This window comes from Hyperoodon ampullatus (assembly GCF_949752795.1).
Source record: "Hyperoodon ampullatus genome assembly, chromosome: 2".
NCBI lineage: Eukaryota > Metazoa > Chordata > Mammalia > Artiodactyla > Ziphiidae > Hyperoodon > Hyperoodon ampullatus.
The window spans coordinates 82,430,372-82,446,389 of NC_136915.1; the positions used below are offsets into that span (position 1 = coordinate 82,430,372).

The 16,018-nt window shown below is 37.4% G+C and overlaps 1 protein-coding gene across 1 annotated transcript in view; it reads right to left on the reverse strand.

Annotated features, from left to right (window-relative positions):
• GLMN (glomulin, FKBP associated protein) overlaps nucleotides 1-16,018 on the reverse strand; it is a 44,434-nt gene that overhangs the window by 18,946 nt on the left and 9,470 nt on the right. The window contains exons 6-13 of the mRNA XM_079697024.1: nucleotides 14,591-14,831; nucleotides 12,996-13,098; nucleotides 5,721-5,908; nucleotides 3,835-3,888; nucleotides 2,380-2,410; nucleotides 2,185-2,274; nucleotides 1,226-1,267; nucleotides 1,055-1,128 (exon numbers count right to left, since the gene is read on the reverse strand). Coding sequence (XP_079553150.1) covers nucleotides 1,055-1,128; nucleotides 1,226-1,267; nucleotides 2,185-2,274; nucleotides 2,380-2,410; nucleotides 3,835-3,888; nucleotides 5,721-5,908; nucleotides 12,996-13,098; nucleotides 14,591-14,831 — 823 coding nt within the window. The remainder of the gene's footprint in view (nucleotides 1-1,054; nucleotides 1,129-1,225; nucleotides 1,268-2,184; nucleotides 2,275-2,379; nucleotides 2,411-3,834; nucleotides 3,889-5,720; nucleotides 5,909-12,995; nucleotides 13,099-14,590; nucleotides 14,832-16,018) is intronic.

Genomic DNA, 16,018 nt, shown 5'->3' on the forward strand with positions numbered 1-16,018 from the left:
TGCCCTCACTAACTGGCAAATTCTATTTTAACTGGGTCTTTCCAACACGAAATTTCTATTAAACCAAATTTGAATCTTTTTATGCATATAGTTGAAATGATTTAACATGGCAAGGATGGTGACTAGTGTAATAGCCTAAAATCTCCCCAAATTATTCCCTGTTAGACTAGTCTGGTTAGACTAACTTAATTGCAAAGAAAGGAAACTCAGTAATGAGCTTAAGAAGAAGGGGGAGATTTTTGGGTAGGAATACAGGTAGATCAGAATAGGAAGCTGGTATAAGACATAAGCATCAAACTGAGGTTTCATAAACCTGCTCTGACTCTATCAATAGAAATGAAAAAAAGATAGAATCAAGAGTGCTAGTATTGGCCAACCCCAAAGAACACTTCTTAGCACTCTGACATTGCCCCAATTTGGTTTTAACTCAGTCTTATTACCTAGGTATCAACAAACTAAGGTTTGCAGGCCAAATCCAGCCTACTGCCTGTTTTGTTTTATTGGAACACACTTACTCCCACTACAAAGTTGAGCAGCTGCAACAGAGACTGTGTGGCCCACAAAGACTATACTTACTTATGGCCCTTTAAGAAAGTCTGCTGATCTTCAACTCAGAGAGTTGCTAGAATCTTTTCCTCCTCAAACAGTACTATTAATAAGCTCCACTGTTAAAGTGTATATAGCCTGTCAAAAGTTATAACTCCAGAGCCATTAATTTCAACTGTGAATAATGGACATTATTGACATATGTAAAGCTCTAGCAGGAGCCCCACCAATCTCAGTTTAATCTTCTAAGTCTATTTTAATTTTAGAGTATTTCAATTAAACTGAAATATATACTATTATTCATGTAATATATATTTATATATGTATCCATAATTTTTGATTAACCCTTCACTACCTATCACAGAGAAGAGAATTTATTATGATATGGCTTCCAAGTAGAGAAGAATTACATGTAAAACATACCAAAATACAGTAACCTAGAATAATTAATGGCATTAATTTGGTTTTTAATCAACCACACATTTTGCAATTAACCACTGATACATACCTAAATAAAGTATATTTGCCTTGTGGATCCAACTTGTTAATATACAGCTGAAGCATAGCTAAACCCTTTTTCCTCTAAAATGGAACAAATAATATGGTTACATAAACTAAAGATTAAATTATTTATTAAAATTTCTCACTGCAACTCATTTAGTTCCAGACATTTACATACCAATGTCTCAGTGGGGCAGAGTGTCATTACTTTAACTAAGCCCTGGAAATAAAAAAAAATTTTAATTCAAATGTTAGATTATATTGACTGCAGAGAAACAACTATATTATCAATGGACACTAAAAATTCAGAGAAATGAGGGTAAGAGATTTAAAGATGAAGTAAATTTTTCCCTGAGCCTTTCATTCTACTGTTTTGTCTACAGGGAGCTTAGTACAATCCATTTTGTAAGTGCTATTGAGTGGGTGTTACAAAGTATATCGTTAGAAGTAATTTTCAGTTATGTCTAGAGTGGCAAAAAAAATGAAAGCGAACATACAGAAATATAATCCATTAATTTAAAATAATCAGGCTTATTATACTAACAAAAGCCATATTTTTCTATTTAAATAGAGGAAAAACAATTTTCTACATTGACATCTAAGACCTACTTGGCTATGATAACTAACAAACAGTATAACTAATAAACAGGCAAAATAAATCACAGGAGGGAAAAAAAAATATCTTTGTAGTAATGAGTTATACACGCCTTGATGGAGTCCTGAGGACTTGAGTTATGATAAAAGTAAAGGAGCTTCATTTTCCAGGGTTTCTACAGAACCAAAGTGTTGAGGACGCAAGTTTTATTTTTCCACTAGATGCTATGCTGTCAACTATAGTAGCCACTAGCCACATATAGCTATTTAAGTTTAAATTGATTTAAATTAAATAAAATTTAGAATTCAGTTCCACATTTGAAGTGAACATCCCAAGTGTTCAATGTGGCTAGTGGCTTTCAAACTGTATGGCACAGATAATAGGACAATTTTACCATCACAAAAACTTCTACTGGACAGCAAGGCACTAGAGTTTTCAAAGGATATGGAGAAGAAAGTGGGAGAGGAGTCTGAAAAGACCTTTACTTAAGTTCAGAATAGGAAAGGGGCTTTTTTCAAGATTAGAATACATATTTTACTTACCTGAGGTACAGTAAGAAAACTCTTGATTTCTAAGTACTGGTGAAGTAGACTGCTGTCCTCTACTCTCAATAAACCATTCTCCAACAGATCCTACAGATGAAAATATACGCAGAGATACATACATGGTAAAGTCAACAGCTGTATTTGTTAACATGACTATGTATTTAAATTATAATGGGTGCAAACAAATCTTACCAATCCTTTGGAGAAAACAGACTCCTCTGTTCTGGAAGAGAATATTAAAATTTATCAACGTGGTTTTCTAAACTGCTTTAGAATTATTCTTCATTTTAGGAAAAATAAAGCAAAAATTGAAATTTAAATACTTAAAAAATGCATATTAAAGAGAAATTCTGTTGAAGAACCTAGTCAAACTTCTTAACCTACCTTTGATCTGTCTTTTGATTTGGCTACTGATATCCCAATCTAACCAAAAGCAGCCCACTCAGGGCTTATTTCCCGGTATCAGATCAGTAGATCTTCAACAGCAGGTGCTAAGAAATCAATTATACCTGATATAATACTAAGTATTCTAATTGATTAATAGGTAAAATCTTTTCAATTCTTTATATATATATATAAATTAATGCTTTCCATTTGTGATTATTAAGTTTTACAATCATTGTTAACTAAATATTTAAGATATGTGGCAAAAAATATTATCTCAGGCTCCAGGTTCTTATTCTAACCATACAAGGAATTAAAAATGTTATGTTTTTTGGCTCAATGACTAAACAGTTTGGAAATCTTAAGATTATAGAACTTAAGATTGAAATCAATACATATTCTCATTTTATGAATATAACAGAAGCTAAGTAAAATGTAAAATCATTAAGACATACATAATACAGTAAATTTACAGAGTTAATAACTACTTGTGCCAGGAGACCCTTGGAAATTCCTGCCTTGTAGGCCGAGGCTTTGGACATTTGCCATGTTACAAATCTTCCTTCACCCGGGAAGAGATGGGATTAATAAACTGTCACTAGTAATCCTAGAGGATAGTACTGAAAGGCCCTGACTGATCTCAAGAGATAATTTAAACATGTTATAGAAAAAGAAAACAAAGCATATAGAGTTTTGCAAAATTCTTAAATATCTGTCTGGGAAAACTATGCATACCTGTTACTTGGTAATTTTTTTTAAAAAGAGGAAGTCTTCCTTCTTATTAGTGCCTCAAATGAGAAAAGCTATTGAATGATATCACTATCAATAATCTAAGTTATAAAAGGTGGAGTTAAGACACTTCCTTCCTTCTGATGCAGTTCACAGATTGTGTCCATGAAGCAAAACCAAGGATGAATTTCTTTTATTGACCACCCCTCCTTAGATCGGACGAGGCAGCAGTGGGATGGAGGTGGTTTAATTTATCAACTTCTGAAATAAGCAAAGAAACCTTAGAAGCAGATGACTGGAAACCTCCTTAGAAGACAATATTTTAAAATTATCTTTAGTTTAAAATATGAGATTTTGTTGTAAAAACCTCTTTGGTTCATTTCTATCTCTGTTGTGAATATCTGCTTCACTATTTTATAAAATAATCAATTAATTAACTAGGGTCTGGCAAAGAGAAAGTAGTCTCCCCTGATCTTGACAAGGACTATTTTAACATTACTATTTAATTCTGAGATGCCATCTAAATGATCTTACCTTTGTAAAAGGACTTCAATATGCCCCATATTAAACTGCAAAAGGTATGATGGGCTAAAATAGAAAAAAAAATGTATATATAAACACACACACATGCACACACACACATACACATGCACTTTTAGAAGTTTTACATAAATACTGTTATGGGTTGAATTGTGTCCCCTCAAAAAAAGGTATGCTGGAGTCCTAACTGCCAGTACCTCAGCATATGACCTTATATGGAGAAAAAGTCTCTCTTTTTTAAAAAGTTGGGGTAGTGATGGGCAGGGACAGAGCAGGAACCCCCCACCCTGGGGACAGGATCTTTACAGAGGTAATCAAAATAAACTGAGGTCATTAATATGAGTCTTAATCCAGTATGACCGGTATCCTTATAAAAAAGGGAAATGTGGACAGAGACAAGCACACAGGGAGAATTCTACATGAAAATGAAGGCAGAGACTGGAGTGATGCATCTACAAGCCAAAGAACATCAAGGACTGCCAATAAGCCACCAGAAGCTAGGAAAGAAGCATGGAACAGATTCTCCTTCACAGCCCTCAGAAGGAACCAATCCTGACCACACCTTGACCTCAGACTTCTAACCTCTAGAATGATAAGATAATAAATTTCTGTTATTTTAAGCTATCCACAGTTTGTGGTACTTTGTTATGGCAGCTCTAGCACATTAATATACATACCTAAGTCATTTTGATGGTAGAGTGTGATTAAGGGTATATGCTCTGGGGTCAGATAAAACTATGTTTGAATTCCACCTATCCTACTAACTAGTTGTATGATCTTGGGTGGTATGTATCGTAACTTGTCTAAGCTAGTTATTTTCATCTGTAAAATGAGATAGTGCTCTATTTAAAAGGGTTATTATAAAGATTAGATAATGTATACAAAGCTGTTTTAGTGTTTAATACATGGTAAACATACAAGTGGTAGCTATTATTGCTATATTTACATACAAATATATCTCCAGGTATATTCATACCTAAATATACAAATTACACAAATACGCCCAAGGCCTGCAACACAAATATACAATCTTTATTATCATGGACCTTAAAGTCTAAAAGGTGTTACATTATAGAAATATGTATTTATTTTTTAAAGTTTTGATTAGAAATTTAGTTTAAAAACTTTATGGGAAATGAAACACAAGGTCAAAGTCATTATAACAGGAAGATTCAGCCTAAATTGGGTGGTAAAGAAGGCTTTCCTCAGAAAGCTATATTTAGGATAAAGATGGTTCTAAGCATGTACAAAGGTCTTATAGCAGGAAGGTTCATGACATGTGAACAAGAAACCAAAAGATCTGTGTTACTGGAGCACAGTAAACAAGAGGAAAGGTGGTAGGAGATGAATCAGGACAATAAAGCAAGGACCAGATCATTCATAAGCTTGTCTCATGGGAAGGCATTTAAGACTTTATTCTTAGAGCCATTTAGGAAGCCACTGAAGGGTTTTCATTAAGGGACTCTTAAAAGCTTCACTTTCTATGTGTTGAGAATAAATTGGATTAAAAGGGATTGAGGGTAGATATATAAATATCCACTCAGGATTACATTAATAATCCAGTGAAAAGATGATGGCAATTTAGACCACCCTATTGGTAACTGGCCCAACAGCTTCAAAACCAAGCTCAGTTTAACACTTTGTGACTCTTGTCCCAATCACTCCTTATGTCTATTTCAACACCCACCCACCCAACCACTTTCACTACTTGATGACTACTGGCTTTAAGGGATTATATGCAGTAATATTTAGCATAAAAATAGGTTTTGTTTATACTTCATTGAAAATGTACTAGTACATTAATAAACACATATTGGACATTAGATAAATGAGTTTGATGCTATTCCTTTCAGAATACATAAATAAACATTAACTCTTACCTTAAGACCATTGGAAGCTGATCAATACTGATGCCCTGTACAAATACTAGATATGCCAGAGAAGCCATAGAGTCTGATAACTGTTTGTCTTCTTCTTCCTCAAATTCAAGATAATCCCAAGTCTTCTCTTTCCTTCCATGATTAAAAATCATTTTGAGGAAAGGATGTCCAATTGCTGATAAAAATCCCTGTGAAATGGATAAAAAAGGAAGCTATAGCAGACACTCTACTGTGCCCTCTCCCACCCCATATTCGCATCCTATAAAATCCCCATCCCATAAAATCCCCATCCTATAAAATCCCCATCCTATAAAATCCCCATCCCATAAAATCCCCTCCTCTTGAGTGTGGGTGGGACCTGTGAGACTTGCTTCTAACCAACAGAATATGGCAAGATGCCACCCCTATGATTAGATTATGTTATATGACAAAAGTGAAGGGATTTTTGCAGATGTAATTAAAGTCCCAAGTCAGCTGATTTGAGTTGAGAAGAGACACTATTCTCCATGGGCCCGACTTAACAGGAAGAACGTTTTTAAACAGGATCCAGGCCCTCCTTAAGAGTCAGAAACTCACCCCTGCTGGCTTTAAAGAACTAAGCTGCCAAGTTACGAGGGGGCCTATGAAGAGGGCTGTCTGTCAAGGAACCACAGGCAGCTTCTAGAAACTGAAAGTGTTCCCTGGCCAGCAAGAAAATGGGGGCCTCAATCCTACAGCTTCAAGAAGATAAGTTTTTGCCAACAACCTGAAGGAACTAAGTGGGTGGGAAGATGAAACAGTTCTGGAGATGGATGGTCGTGATCGTTACACAGCAATGTGAATGTACTTAATGCCACTGAACTATACAGTTAGTGGTTAAAATGGTAAATTTTATATATATTTTATCACAATTTAAAAAATGCTTCAGAGATATTTGAGAACAATCTAAAAATGTGAGACATACAAGTATCATGAAATGATAGTAAACTACTCAAATGAAGAATACTCTAGGAATGCGCTACTGACCACTGTCTGCCTGGATATGGACTGGGCAGGAGGAACACTGGCCAGTGGCTGAAGAGACAGAGGAAACAGTACTGATGCCTCAGGTCATATGGGCTCTTGTGTTGTAAGAGAAAGAGAAGCATCCCTGCCTGAGTTAACTGACTACAGTTTTATGTTTGTTCATTTGTTTTAAGGGGGGAAGGAAAGAGAAAAAGAGAGACTTAAGAAATACAAGGTCACTGCTATGCCTCTTATACCATTTCCAATTCTAGTGTGCTGGAAAGCACCTGACCTTCAGAATCCAATGAAATTAATCTGAGTTTTGGCTCTACCACCTATTAGCTGTTAGATACTGGGTTAGTTACCTAACCTCTTTAAAGCCTCAGTTTCCTTATCTAGAAAATGACATAATACGTATGTCAATATTTATTGAGAAGCTCCACAAAAAAAGTTTAAGAAAGTTAAGGTCACAACAAACTACTATACAGAAGTCAAGGGAATGACAGAAACAGCTAAGCTAAAGCTGACCTTCCACATATTCACTCATTTATTCAATAAATACTTGAGTGCCAGGCACTGGGCCTGCCATTGTAGAGAATTAGAAAGCCAAATAATACTTTTCTGGTCTTTAGGGAGTTAAAACCTGCCTACTCCAGATGGCTCCATTAGTCATTTCAGAACACAAAAATCAACCATGGAAAATAATCCTCAGTCACAAGAGACTGCTATTCAGCCACCAGATGCTAAATACATACTGATTTTCGAAGCCTTGCATTCTTGTTATATCCATAAAACAAAAATTTACTGTATTCAGATTCCAAATGTCCTCTTAATCATGAAGCTCCATTACTTCATTCAGCCAATGCTAGATGTGTTTTGGGTTTTTTTTTCCAGAGTAAGGTTATTAGCCTTTTAGAAAATCATTATATGTAACCAGATCCTACAGTGCTGCTGTAGATATTTGGGGTCCCCCGTGTCCAATTAGGGTCTTCAGTGATCTATCCACACACCATCCAGCAGCCTTGCTCAGATCCAACATACCTGCCCCTCTACAATTTCTCATGGCAGTCTTTGCCCTTTCATGAAATGTCCCTACGCTGCTGCCCCTGGGACATTTAAGCAGTCTATACCAAAACAACTTGTGCCAGAGAGATGGCTGAGGCATGCCACATTTACCTATACTTCTTCAGCATAGAACAGAAGGCACCTCCTCACTTCACTTCCTACCCCGATTTCACTTCTATTTCTTAACTGCTTTGTGCTTCCTCACTGCTGGCTTTACTTCTAATGTGCCTTCCACTGACTGAGACCATGGAACCTCTTCCCTATACCCTCAACCTCTTCATGGGATGCTTACTCCGTCTCACTGCTCTCATTAAACCTGACTGGTTTCTGGTGGGAGCTGCTCATACTCTTACACCTCTTACACTGCACAGCCAAGAAGGCAGCAGTAGGAAAGGGTGGTATGGGTAGAGGCTTAGTATTATCTTGGTGCTTCCTGCACTCTCAGGCAAAAGCACATTTTCCTTTGAGGCAGGTGCCATACTGCCCTTTATGTGTCCTCATCTCTGTCATACGCTGACTTCCTGGTCATTTCCCCATGTTCATGGAAGACTGGTACCTGCTCACATCCTTTTTCTCTATCCAACTCCTGCTATGATCCTAGAAAATTGAATGTTCATGTAGATAACTCCTGTAACAGGCCAGCCTCATGGTTTTTCTGACCACTAAATTCTAATGACCTTAATTTCTAATCTGTTTTGGCACCTAATTCCATCCTGGATCTCTATCAAAATTTGGAGCTATTCCATATTAGATACCTAAACTCCAGCATCTCATTTTCTGACCACAATTTCTTATTTTACGTCCCATGCCAACCTACTCATCTACCTCTAACTTTTCTAGTCTTGTTATGCCTTCATTTTAACCTACCCATCTGTCCCCTCTTAATCCCCTCTTTCCCTAACCAACCAACGCACTATTAGTTATTTGAACTATCTGCACCCTATATTTCCATTAGCTACGTCTACCCAATAAAATGCCAGCCTTGGAAAAACAGCTACAAACCACCTTCTCTACTTCTGCACTCAGGTAGCTGAGTACTGCTCGAGAAAAATCACACAAAAATAGTATTATCACTATAGTTGTGGTCTCCAACCACAGTTGCCAAGTGCTTAGCACTACTGACTAATGTTTTCTTCGTCTTCTACCTCTCTTTTTCTTTCCACTCAATATTCCAAACCTTTACCAGTTTCCTGAAGCCCCTCATTCAGTCCTCATTTCCACCTCTTATTCTTTTTTTTTTTTTGCCGTACGCGGGCCTCTCACTGTTGTGGCCTCTCCCGTTGCGGAGCACAGGCTCCGGATGCGCAGGCTCTGCGGCATGTGGGATCTTCCCGGACTGGGGCACGAACCCGTGTCCCCTGCATCGGCAGGCAGACTCTCAACCACTGCGCCACCAGGGAAGCCCTCCACATCTCATTCTTAAGGGATCTGAGGACAGTGGGTCTGATTCCCTCAATTATAATAATATTAATAATTATATAATAAGAATAATATAATTCCCTCAATTATAATACTCCATTTCTGCTACAAATTTTTCTACCTGCATACCAGTTCTTGCGTCTTCCTCTCCAGGTGTCCTCAATCCCATGCCCAGCTGTCTGCTCTCCTTGAGCCACATTATTTCAGTTATCCCGTAACACTTCTCTTTTCCCCTGTGATGGTTCCCACCCCTTCAGTCTATAAACATGCTCACACCTCCTGTCTCCCCCAGTTACCTTCCTATCTAAGGCCGTGTCTTCTCTATTGCCTCTGTTCTTCCTTATTCATCCAAACTCTTAAAGAACAGCTTATACTAGTCATCTCCTTTTTCTCATTTTTCATGCACTCCTTTATCTAGTCCACTGATTTTTGTCTCCCACATTCCACTCAAACTGCTCTTGCTAAGATTGTCAATGCCATCTTACTTCCTAAATCCAACGGATGCTTTTCAACTCCTACTCTACAGACTATCTCTGCTGCAATTAACAGTAGCAATCATTTCCTTCTTCCTGAACTCTACTGCCCCAGTTTCTGTGATATTTTCATCACCTCTTTGACTCTCCTTTCTTGGTCTCTTTGGTGGGCTCATCTTAAGTGCTGGTACCCTACAGGATTCAGTCCTGAACGCTTTTCTTTTCTCACATTGATCTACCACTTTGGGTAATCTCATCTACTCTTTTCCAAAATTTGCTCCTTGAAAACCTGTTCTCTCTGGGTATTAGAGATACATATATTAGAAATTATTGTTAATCTTGTTAGGTGTCATAATGGCATTGTGGTATTTTTTTTTAAAAAGTCTTTACCAATTAGAGAAGCATACATAAAGACTCACAGATGAAATGATATATCTAGACTTTCTATAAAATACTACAGCAAAAAAAGAGGGAGGCTGGGGGTGGGGGGAGGGATGAACTGGGAGATTGGGACTGACATACACGCACTACTGTATATAAAATAGATCACTAACAAGGACCTACTGTATAGCACAGGGACTCTACTCAGTACTCTGTAATGGCCTATTACAGAGTAAGAATAAGAGTGGATATATGTATTGGTATAACTGAATCACTTTGCTGTACACCTAAAACTAACACAACACTGTGTATCAACTATACTCCAATAAAAATTAATTTTAAAAAATTTAAAAAAATAAACAAACTAACTACGTTGTTTATCAACTCAAAAAAAAGAGGGAGGAGAGATAAAACAAGACTGGCAAAAAGGTTGATAATTGCTAAAGCAGGGCAGGAGGTACATGAGAGTATGTTATATTGTTCTATTTTTATGAATGTCTTAAATTTCCATAATAAAAAAAATTTTTTTTAAGTACAAAACCCCCTACTGCTTGCTGTGTATTCTCTATCTTAATTTTTGGCAACTTCACCTGTCCTGTTAACTAAGCAAAAACCCTTGTCCATAACTCAACCTTTTTACTATTCTTCTAAATCCGATCCATTACCAAACTTTGCTAATTTTATCTACCTATAAAGTTCTCAAATCCGCCTTCTCTTCTTTCCATACTCAGGCTCTCATCATTATCATTTAACTCCCAAAAGACACCTAACCCATCTCTCTACTTCCACTCTTAGTTAAGTTCATCCTCCAATAGTGATGAACTCAAAACAGTTTGATTACATCACCCCCAGGCTTAAAATCCTTAACAGTTTCCAACTTTCATAGACATCTTGGGGTACATATATCACATATGGTGCTGTTTATATTGGATCCAGAGGTTTACACTGTACTCTAGCATTGGCAACAATGAAGAGGCCCCAGGCTCTTATGTGCTCCTGGGAAAATCCCTTCCCCCATCCCTCTCCATCACTCATAACCTCTTTACCACTACCTTGACCATCAGCATTAACCCCATTAAACTATGTATCTGTTTATATCAGTTACCAAATCATCTCTCATCCTCAGAAGCTATTTCCCCTAAAGGTCTGGCATCTCCTCTCCTAACTCCTCCTATCCCTCCTCAAATTTCAAATTCAGGATACAGAGGGCTGACTGTAAGTTATACACAGATTTTTGACTGAGCAGAGTTGTGGTGCCCCTACCCCCTGAGCATTGTTCAAGGGTCAACTATATAATAGGATCTTTAAAAAAATTATATATGTATATATTTATTTATTTATAAGTATTAGGGCAGAAAAAAGTCTGGAAGGTGTTGTGAGATAACAGAAAATATATATATATTGGTCTCTGCTACTGGTTGCTGGCACGGGGCTCCTGAAACCCTTGTTTTTCTTTTTCTTCCTGAAACCCTTATAACTTCCTAAGTGATAAGAGCACTAGGAACATCTCTTGTTCTAATGTTTGTCTTTAACCCTGTCCCTGACAAAGAGCTCTAAAACCTCTGTAAATTCTTAAGTGATAAGACACTAGGAGCATCTTTTGTTCTATTAAAGTGACTCTGAGTGGACACTAAGATGGTTCCTGGATGGGGGGGTGGTAATGAGAAAGACCAAGCCATGATTAGAAGCTTGGAATTTTGAGCCCCATCCCCCAGTTCTGTAGAGAGGGGAGAGGGACTGGAAACAGAGTTAATATCTTATCATGCCTAAATGAGGAAGCCTACATAAAATCCCCAAAGTATGGGTTTCAGAGAGCTTCCAGGTTAGTGAACACATCCACATACTGGGAGCGTGATGCACTCCAACATTATGAGAACAGAAGCTCATGCACCTGAGACCCTCCCAGACCTTGACCTATGTATTATTATCTCTTCATTTGGCTGTTCATCTGCATCCTTTATCATATCCTTTAATAAACTAGTAAACATAAGTAAGGGTTTCCTTTAATTCTGTGAGCCGTTCTAGCAAATAATCGAACCCAAAGGGGAGGAGGTCATGGAACCTCTGATTTGTAGCCAAGTCAAAGAGAAGTTGTGGGTAACCTGGGGACCTAACACGAGCAATTGGCATCTGAAATAGGGAGCAGTCTCATGGGACTGAGCCCTTAACCTGCAGAATCTGATACTATCTCCAGGTAGTTAGTGTCAAAATTGAGTTTAACTGTAGGACACCCAGCTGGTTCTGCAGAATTGCTTCGTGTGGGAAAGAAACCCAATGGGCCTTCCCTGGTGGCTGCATTGGTAGGCTGATTCCCTCAGAGGTTAGGAACCTGCCTACCAATGCAGGGGACACGGGTTCGAGCCCTGATCCAGGAAGATCCCACATACGGCGGAGCAACTAAGCCCGTGCGCCACAACTACTGAGCCTGTGCTCTAGGGCCCATGAGCCACAACTACTGAAGCCTGAGCACCTAGAGCCAGTGCTCTGCAACAAGAGAAGCCACCACAATGAGTAGCACACGCACCACAATGAAGAGTAGCCCCCGCTCGCCGCAACTAGAGAAAGCCCATGTGCAGCAATGAAGACCCAACACGGCCAAAAATAAATAAATAAATAAATTTATTTTTTTAAAAAAGAAAGAAAAGATAAAAACCCCACACATTTTGTGACCAGAAATGCCAGAAGTGAAGTGTTCTGAGTAAAAGTAAAGGAAAAAGACACAGAAGGAGAACTGTAGATTTTTCCAATACAGGTGTTAATATTATTTACATCTAGTTATTGAAATTATTGCAGTTTGTTTTTCATCTTTTTGTTTATCTATATTCTATAAAAAATACATATTGCTTTATTAATAAATGTATCAATTTACATGCCCATGTGCAGTATATGAGAATACAGCAGGTAATATTTTAGATTATAGCAGATTTTATAACATTAAATTAGTTGTACTTACTATTATTTCAGATGCAAAACACCTTAAAGGATCATCTCCAGTGTCATCAGACTGCTCAAGGAATTGTGCTGTCAGCAAAGGGTATTTCAAGCTTCTGAAACAACTAAAATTTAAGAAATGGGTAACGATGAATACAGCACTTCCTAAGTATAAAATAACTAGTTTTCACATGAAAAATAACATAAGCACCAATAACCCAATGGCCTGTAAAACTGGTGATATAAGATCCTTCTTACTAGCAATGGGGAGAGCATGAGAATACCTTGCTAGATTCAATGTAGAGAGTCACTTCCATGTCTGGACTATACCAATGGATACTGAATATTTGTCTTAGGACCAGTGCTAGTGTATACGTAGTTTTCATTAGTTTAAGGAAAATCAGGACAATACAGTAATTTTTTCATAAAGCTATATTTGTTTTATTTAGAAAATCAAATTTATTCTGTGATTAAGCCTTACCTATTTTAGTTAAAATATGTTTTCTTTCATGAAATAATGGGTTTTATAAATGGTAAAAAAATGCTTTAATGTCCTAACCTGACAAAATAGAAAGCTAACAATGGTTTTAGTCTCAAAATTTTAAAAATAAAATTACTGGTCCATGTTGTTCAATATAATCCAGTCCAGCACTATCCAAGAGTCCCATATATAATTAAAAAAATTTTAGTAGTCACATTAAAAAAGTAGTGAGACAAGAAAAATTAATTTAAATAATTTATCTTATTAACCCATATATCAGAAACATTATTTCAATATGTTACCAATATGAAAATTATTAAGGTATTTTAGTATTTCTTTTAATAACAAGTCTTTGAAATACAGGGAGGATTTTACACTTAGAGCACTAAATTTGGACTAACCATATGTCAAGTGCTTGACAGCCATACTGAACAGTGCATACATAGTCTACAGCAGGGGTCCCCAACCCCTGGGCCACGGACCGGTACTGGTCCGAGGCCTGTTAGGAACCGGGCTGCACAGCAGGAGGTGAGCGGCGGGCAAGCAAGCGAAGCTTCATCGGCAGCTCTCCATCACCCCCCATGGCTCCCCATCACTTGCATTATCGCCTGAACCACCCCGCACCTCCCGCTCCTCCCCGTCCGTGGAAAAATTGTCTTCCACGAAACTGGTCCCTGGTGCCAAAAAGGTTGGGGATTGCTGGTCTACAGTACCCCTGGAGTGAATGCTACTGGGTTCTCTGCTACTGTTTTTGTTGTCAAATTGGAAGTTCAACTGTCTGGTGCATCTTCTGCTGCTTTCAAAGGGAGAGTAAAAACATAATTCCCCTGCAGAAAACCAGATTCTTTGAGCTACACCTATCTATTTCCTTCACTGCTATTATTCACTTACCATGATGAGTAAAGGCAATCCATAAAAGAATATAAGTAAACTAAACAAATGGATTTTGGCTTTTTAAAAAAATATCGATGCTTCATTAAATGCCCATGTTATATCAACTGAACCCCATATTCTTCTAAAATTCAAAATTAGAAACTAGATTTAAATTTCCATTGCACACAAATAAAACAAAGAAACATAAAATAACTGAACTATCCCTTAAGTCCATTATGAATTATTCTTAAAAATATACTTACAATTTCAGTATTTCATCCTTTAATTTTTCATTTTCCATTGAGTTTTCCTTGTTATCAATGACATCTTCCACAAAAGGCTTAGTGAACTCTATTAAGGCCTTGCAGCACTGACAAAGGCCATAGTCATCTGCTTGTATTTGTTGTTTTGAGTATGGAACAGGAAGGAGAGACAGCTGACTCCAAAGCGTAGACAATGCTAATCCAACTGAATATGCCTTCTTGTTACGAAGTTTCTGAATCACTAAAACAGAGAACAAGTTGTTACTTGAGGCAGCCTCATCAAGTATGCTAAACATGGGAGAAGTCCAATAAATGCAGAAGTACAACACATATTTCTCCCCCATATTTTGACAACTCTGATATCAGGATGACATATCATAGCTTAACTGGCAGTATTTTTTTCCTTCTTAGGGGTTCATAAAATAATGGAGCATCTTACAATCATGGCACTTTACAACAGATGCCATGAAATTTTGTTTAGGTATGTTTATACCACAGGTTACATACTTAAAACGAAAACACTTCTTTCCATACTTTTTGGTTGTTATAAGTATAAAATAGGAACAAGTGTCTTGTAAGCTATAAAGCACTGTAAAAATGAAAGGTAGTAGTATTAGATTTTTTTTCTAGAAGACTTTAAATATTTTAAGTTATACAAAGCTGTTGGGAATTCACATTTAAAATAAATTTACTCAAGCTTCTGATTTTGGGTCCTTCTACCAGACTCTGAGTTATATGTACATTATAAAATGAAAAAGTGGTCTCTTCCCATGCATAAATACTGTCTGCCTTGGTTGCCAAAGTCCATTACTTACCAATACTGTTTTTACACTCAGTTATGGAAACTTTTCTTTCCACACTTGTTTCATTGTTCAGTAGTACCTTTGTTATTCCCAATCCCAACCTCCTAAAGCAAAGGCTGAGCAATGCCCTGCCCGATACTGTTCTTAATTAAGATACATGACTACCACAATGCTATCAAACTGAGCACTGCAGAGGCAATCCTTTAAATATGTTTACAGGAAAAATTCTAAATATAAGTTGCAGATAGGAATGTTAAGCAAAAAGCTATAGGTCACAACAAAGCACATGAAAAAGAGCATGACATTCAACAAAATATTTACTGGGTACCATCTCTGTGCCAGGTGTTGCCATCTTTCTATGAGCAGCAGGATTCAAACTGGCATTGCTATTACTAGTTTAAGCAGAGTATTAAATAATTAGGCATAAACTATGGGACTTCCCTGGTGGCACAGTGGTTAAGAATCCACCTGCCAATGCAGGGGACACAGATTCAAGCCCTGGTCCAGGAAGATCCCACATGCCGCGGAGGAAATAAGCCCGTGCACCACAACTACTGAGCCTGTACTCTAGAACCCACGAGCCACAACTACTGAAGCCTGCGCACCTAGAGCCCATGCTCCTCAA